This window comes from Telopea speciosissima, chromosome 3 (genome assembly GCF_018873765.1).
Source record: "Telopea speciosissima isolate NSW1024214 ecotype Mountain lineage chromosome 3, Tspe_v1, whole genome shotgun sequence".
Lineage (NCBI taxonomy): Eukaryota > Viridiplantae > Streptophyta > Magnoliopsida > Proteales > Proteaceae > Telopea > Telopea speciosissima.
In genome coordinates, this window is record NC_057918.1 from 7,301,737 (window position 1) to 7,309,229 (window position 7,493).

A 7,493-nucleotide genomic window follows, 5' to 3' on the forward strand; every position below is an offset into this window, starting at 1 on the left:
TTATTAATGGAAGCTTGACACATTATTAAATCAATCTAATTCTAGGCTTCTAGCAAACCTCAAAGGTTTAAACCCTTTTAAAACCTAGGCTACTCGTTGGTAGGTCTTTTCTAAATTTATGAAAAATGAGAGGGGTCCCCATGATGCCAATTTAGGGGGAATTTATACACCGCACTAATAGTAATGTGAAGAATGGTATCATCCATGTGGAACCACATAAGCAAAACATGAGAGAGAAAATTAAAAATAAAATTTCTCATATGAGAGGAAAATAGTATCCTAGCATCGTGGGAAAATTTTCCCTTATTAAAGAAAAACCAATAACGTGATGGAATTTTATTTTATTAGGTGCATGTCTACAAATCGGTATAGTCATTGGAAAGGTTGGTACTGATTCCGGGAAATTATGGATCTAATCAATGCCATTAGGTAGTTGCTCTCTTTCACCTATGGAGAAGGTACTGATGACTCGAATCTTCCAATGGACCTTCGGCGAATCACAAGAGAGTATGCAGTAGGTTTCCCAGTTTTAAGAAAATAGGCTGTTTTTTTTCCTTGGGGATCTATGGGTTCTGAGCTCTTTTGCTTAGTGCTGGTGTGTTTATGTTCTCGGGTTCAGGGTAATGCGGGCATATCCCCCTTGTATTTGATTATTTTTTGATTGACTCATAAATGAAATTCTCAGGGGCTGACCCGGGTCCCAGATAATATTCGGATTTTTAAAAAAAAAATGGAATTTGAATTTTATTCATGAATTAGTTAAAGTTTGAAAATACTAAATTAACCTTAATCCAACCCAAATTAAACCATGCCAGTTTGAGATTAACACATTCTAACCCCAAAAAAAAGGTCTGGAAAGATATTTCAATGAGCCGTGTGAGATCTTTTCGTCATCAATATTTAATAAGTTGGTGGGAACCAATATTGCAACCACTTGTGCTGACAAACTACTTTGCAGATTCTTCTGATGAAATCACAATTTCATGAAACTAAACATTAATTCTTTAAAAAAAAAAAGAGAGAGCTTAAGATGTTTGTGTTGCCAGTTGACCTATCACAAGTTGGTATGAAAGAATTAGGTAGAATTTCTTTTATTGGATGAAGAAGTACAAAACGCATATATCAATCATCGAGAAAAAAGAAAAGCTCGGACTAAGTAAAGTAAGCCAAGAAGTTGATATTTTGGAGATAAAGATATAGCTCTTAAAGTGCTCTTTTTTTAAGTCTTGTAGATAGCTAATTAGCTAGAGATACTCAAAAACACAACACATTCGTCACCTTTTCTCTCTCTCTCTCTCCATTCTCTTCCTAAATATTTATTATCTTTCGTGTTTCAAATGAACTGAGGATTTAATTTTAAGCATCATCATAGTCCTCTGCTATTGTGTGGTCATCCTCTCTCTTGCTCTCTCCCTCACACACAAGCAAAAATATCTTTTGATAGTAGAAGTTAGGCAAATGTCCATTTTTACATCTTTACATGTTATGTGCATAGACAAGAAGCTATCTTGACTGCAAATTAAGCACTTTAATAAGCTAGGGATGAAGAGACAAATCTAAAAGGACCCAAAGGAAGGTTGATGCAGTGTAAAATGTAAACATGAATAGAATACAAAGTTATGAAATATATATATAGAGGGTTTTCTTTTCGTCACTATGCTTAGTGAAATATAACGCTTCACTATTTGTCACATGACAATACATTATCGAATTAATCTATGTGATGGAGGACCAAACAAGCATCTCATTGGTACGATTTTAATATAAAATGAGAGGAAGTAGCTAAAAATTACAAAAGATGTCATTTTGAATATATTTTATATTCATCTGCATTTGATGACATTTTGGTAATTTTACTAAGACTTTGAATTAGAGTATGAGTAACTAGACTAACCTATGTATTACCAAGTGGCAAATAGTAAAGTGTTATAAATATATGGGAAAAGTCCCTTGGAGCCTAAGGTATGCACTGCACCTACTCACATCCTATTTTTTATTATTTTTTCTCTCCTTTAATAAATGGATAATTAATGGTTACATGAGAGAGTGGAGAGTACCTTTTTGCTTGCTTCAGAGAACGTAAGGTTGATTACAACAAGATGTTAATCTTACTTTTTTGTCCTTTGTCTTATTCTCAAAACTCATTTAATGTTGAATTTAATGCAGGGGTAAAATTGGAGTTTTAAATAATATTGCATTAAATGACTTTTGAAAATAAAACAAGGGGCAAAAAAGTAATGTTGTATCTTGTCAGTTCACCTACTTGATGACAACAAGATGCACTCGTATGTATATATATTTATAAGGCAAGAGAATGCTAGCCAGAAGCCCTTGCACCAGCACAGGGGCCGAGGAGAGTGCACACAAAGGCATTGGTTTGGATAGGATCTTTGATTTCACTAGGGTCTAAACGGTTTTTTCACACGCTCCTGTGTCTGGGCGCAAGAACTGCGTTAGCACTTTTTTATTCTACTGGGTCAAGATTAGATGGCTATGGAGGGTGGGTTTTTTTTTAAAAAAAAAGAGAGGGGCTTTAAAGTTTAAATGCATGACCATTACAAAGAGTAGCAGTAGTAAAGAGCTGTGCAGTCAGCTCTCTAGCTAGCTTGCGAACTATTGAATGAATCCCCTCCTATCATCATTCATAGGGGTTTTTTTTTTTTTTTTTTTTTGAGGGGGGGTGGGTTTGTAAATAATCGTTTAGGGTTGTTAAGTAAGTTTAAAATAGGGTTTAGGGTTTGATTTATATTAAAACAACCAAATAGGTTAACCATGCATTTAAGCATGCATATATGCATGAAGAGAGTCGATCTCATGGGGGGGGGGTGTGTGTGTGTACGTTTCAATAACAATATACATCCATATGTATGTTGTTGGATGGGGGTTCCATTCCATGTGAGATTTGATCATAAAACGTACGTCTTTACTAGGAATGTTAGGCTAAAAGTTCTTCTAATCTAATCTGGATGATTAATACTGAGTTTCTCATATGCCAACTTTGCTTTACATTCTCTCTATCTCTATATAAACCCTAGCTACCCTCTTTTTCTCTCCCAGTCTCCCACCCATCAATCTCTCTTTCTCTCTCTCTCTCTCTTCTTCTTCTTCTTCTTCTTCAAAGATGGAGAAGAAAGGAGGTAGCAGCAGCTCCCAAGATGCAGAAGTAAGGAAGGGTCCATGGACCATGGAAGAAGACTTTATTCTCATCAACTACATAGCCAACCATGGTGAAGGTGTTTGGAACTCCTTGGCACGTTCCGCAGGTAAAAACCTACCTACTGCTTCTCTCTGCATATTCGATCATGGAACTCATAACCAATAACCAGATCAACCACTTTTTTTTATTTTTTTATTTTTTATTTTTTATTTTTATAAAGGTCTGAAACGAACTGGAAAAAGCTGCCGTCTTCGATGGCTAAATTACCTGAGACCTGACGTTCGGAGAGGTAATATCACAGCTGAAGAACAACTTTTGATCATGGAACTACATGCTAGGTGGGGAAACAGGTGAGACAAAAAAAAAAAAAATTTAATTAAAACTGCAAAAATTCCTTTCCTTGTCCTTTACGATTATCTCACTCTCTATTTTTTTTTTGGCCATTTTTATTTTTTATTTTTTAGCTAAGCAATCATTCTTGTTGTTCTCAAACCCTTGAAGCCCATCTCATTTATGTGGAGCTTCTCTAGATAATTCTGGATGAGCTTCAAAAAAAGCCAGAGTTATCTAGAGAACTCTTAAACAACAAACACCCAAAGGCATAAACAAAGAAAATACAAAAAAATTCATAAACTAGGGTTCCTTCTGGTTCAAAATTTCTAATTTGAAAATAAAGACTTGTTTGTTTAACAAAAGTAGGTTTGTGATGTGCTTCTTCACGTTTTATAAAATTTAAATATGGTTCAAGAAACCAGATTATCTTATCATTTTTTATTTTTTTTTTTTTAAAAAAAACTTATTAATGTTTCACTTATTGGATGCTTTATATTTGTGTGCTTTAGATTTTTCATCTGTTGTGGACTATCTTTTTTATATATGCTTAAACTTGTGTCATGAAGACTAAGTTAATTAGGGATTTGCCGTTAATTTTGTTGTGGAGCTCTCTCCTTGTTTTTAGTATATTTTTCTCTTTTTTTTCTTTTCTTTTTCATTCTTATTCTTTTCTCTTTGGTTTTCTCTGATGAAAGATTAAAATTTAAAGTTGGACATCAATACAAACATGTAATTTTCATTTACCCAAAGAAAAACAAGGGCTAAAATTAAGGTTTTCATTGATGAAAGGCTAAAATTAAAGTTGGACACCAATACAAACTATATATATATATATAATCTTTTAGTAGTTAAAGAGATTTTCTCTTCATTAAAAAAAAAAAGAAGTTATGAGAAGTCTATTAAATCTGTGACCAAACTTGCTCTAAATTACACAAGATTATAGAAAGAAGGGGACAGTAATTGTTTAGAATCACTGGCAACGGACGGACTTATTGGCCGGCCGGCCAGCCTAATATACACTAGTGAGTATCTATAGAAAGAGAAAACCAACCAATCAAACAGTTTTGAATAAATGAGTTATTACCCCTCATATATGTTTAATTATTTTCCTTTTATGTTGTTTTTATTTCCTTAACAACATAAAAAGGATAATAATGGCATATTAGGAAATTGTGTTTATTAGAGGGCAGGCCTCGGCGCAAAAGTAAGGTTGTTGCATTGTGACCTAGTGGTCATAGGTTCGAATCAGGAAATAGTCTCTCCGCAAAGCCATAAAGTCACAAAGCGGGGGTAAGGCTGCATACATTATTACCCTCCCCAGATTAGCTATTCTAAACAATTACTAATTGCAAACCCCCGCGGTGGCAAGAGCCTCATGCACTGGGTATATCCATTTTTTAAGGAAATTTTATTTATTGTTATTTTAATAAAAAGAGATTGAATATTATTTAGAAGATAATAAAAACTTATGTCAAAATTATTGGGTTTTTAGTTTTTTTGTTTTGATTTTTTTTTTCTTTTGGAGGGGGCTTATTTTAGTTAAAGTTAAAAGTTGTGTACAACGCCAACTCAAAAATAAAATTGCACACCCCTTCACATATGATTCATGTGAGAGAGTGATATGTCATAAATGTCCCTCCCTTTATTATTAAATTTCAAAAGGGATTCTCTCATTTACTCGAAAGCTGCACTCTAACAGTGTAGAAAACCCTCTACCTTTAGTTAAAAAGTGTAGAATACCTCAAGGGTTACTCAGATGAAGAAGTGTACAAATTGCACTAACCTAACATAATTTAACCCTACAAATAGGAGCAAGAGCCATGGACGTATGGTCCATGGAATAAAAGCTTTTCCTTGGAAACCCCATTTCAATTTATGACACGTGAACTTTCTCTTCTAAAGAAGATGCAGTTCTTACCCATTGGTTGGGGTAGACATCTTTTGCCAAGTAAATTAATCATATGGTTCAGCTTTTGAAGAAATTCAAGACAAAGAACACCAATATATAGTCCATACCCTTTAGCCTATCAGAAACACTTTTTATAGTTTTACTTGGGACCCTAGCTCTTATGGTTCGTACCCTAACTCGAAGGAAAGTCTACTTTCTTGGGCTACAAACAAGGCTGTAAATGGGACAATATTGACTTACCAAAAAATAAAATAAAAAAAATGGGACAATATTGAAGGTCTCTATAACTGAGAGAGAAATATTTTTCACTCTCCAACACTTAATGCACTTGTTGGAATATTGAAAGTCTCTATATAACTCAAAGAGAGATTTTCTGGCTCTCCAACACTAAAATCACTTGTGGGGTCTCAAAAGGATATTAGTTGGTCTCTGATTCAACTCAGTTTAGAAGTTTTATATAACTGTATCACTGTGTTATTAAGTGTTTTGATTTAAATTCTTTTATTTTTAAGAGTTGAATAAAATGAAATCGGTCAGAATTAATTGGGAATCAATCGAAATCAGCTTGAATCATAGAAATCAAGCACAAATCTGTAATCTGAATCTGATTCCGATTTGGGTCCATTTAAGACATAGTGTTTTGGGCATTTGATAGCTTGTGGTGCGTAAAAGCCCATTGGATGCTACAAGGAGGTCTTGGGTTCAAGTCTCCTGGTTCACATCTTCCCTCCCCTTCACCTATCCAAAAAAAATTATATTAGTGACTTTAATTAATTTGGTTACTGGAAATTACCCACCTAGCAACTTTCACAATTCAGATCCTCTATGACGCAGTTATCCATAGCGGCCTGTGCGGTGCAGACTGGGCCGTGCCCGCAAAGACCGCCTTATTCCTGCCCAAATGCCTTGCCCAAGTAAAGGTAAGGTGGTCATTGTGCACACGGCCTAGTTACGCCGCACAGGCCGCTACGGGCAGAGCGCCGTAGAGGATCTGGATCCCAACTTTCACACCATGTGTTTGGAATTAGTCTCTCTCTCTCTCTCTCTCTCTCTCTCTCTCTCTTACATAAATTAAGTTTAATTCTGACTATTTAAGGACTTCAAGTATGAGCTTTAAACCCAGATAAGTGACAGATGGAAATCATGGTTGTGCTTATTGAACTTACTGGGGCAGTAAGCCATATCCCATGAGTTCCAAAAATCAAATATATGCAAAATTTATACTTGAAAGGGGAAGAGAGTACTTATTTCTAAAGGCCCAAAGCATAGTAGATTTGTTTTAATCTGCAAATGAAGCTGAAACAGTACCAAATAATAATCTGTTAGTAAAAATACTTGTTTTAGCACTGGAACTCTACAATATTATGAATTCAAACTCTTAGCTTTCTTCATTTATATTATCCAGTTTTTAATTTTCCTTGCAGATGGTCAAAGATTGCAAAGCATCTTCCAGGAAGAACTGATAATGAAATAAAGAATTACTGGAGAACAAGAATTCAGAAACATATTAAACAAGCAGAAACATTCCCAAACCAGAACAATTCTGAGCTGCAAGACAATGGAAGCACAAGTAATGATCATATATGTGAAGTTGGAGATGGAATTGAATCATACTCACCAACTAATTATGATGGAAACCTTGAAGCTTTTTTGGATCCTTTATCTACTACTACTACTACTCATCAATCCAATGAAAACTTCTGGAATGATGAAGATCTCTGGTCTATGCAGTTACTCAACAACGATTGAGCCTTATTTATAGTATTTAAGTTTTTTTTTAATTTGGAGCTATAGTAGTAGTAGCTATATTGTCTGTAGGCCCTACTACTACTACTACTATACAGCATTTTCTAATGCTGTAGTTACTTAGTCAATCTATGAACTGTAATACAATACAGAAACAATGTAATAAATGTGACTATTTTGCTTATTATCCCAGTAGTGGAAGATTTAGATTTTTTGTTTTGTTTTTTTTACTAAAAAAATTGAGATTTTTTTTTACTAAAAAAAAAATTGGTGAGATCTTTTTGATGAGTTTACTCTTATCTAAGTAAAGTATAAAGAAAAGGGGTTAATCTTGGTGTAACTATGGTC

General features: G+C 34.4%; 1 protein-coding gene across 1 annotated transcript; it reads left to right on the forward strand.

Moving 5' to 3' along the window:
* Positions 1-3,080: 3,080 nt before the first annotated feature.
* Positions 3,081-7,189, forward strand: LOC122654186 (MYB-like transcription factor EOBII). Its single transcript, XM_043848173.1, has 3 exons — positions 3,081-3,263; positions 3,378-3,507; positions 6,824-7,189. Exons 1-3 carry the CDS (start codon positions 3,122-3,124, stop codon positions 7,146-7,148), a joined length of 597 nt encoding a protein of 198 aa, XP_043704108.1. The 5' UTR covers positions 3,081-3,121; the 3' UTR covers positions 7,149-7,189.
* The last annotated feature ends 304 nt before the right edge of the window (positions 7,190-7,493 follow it).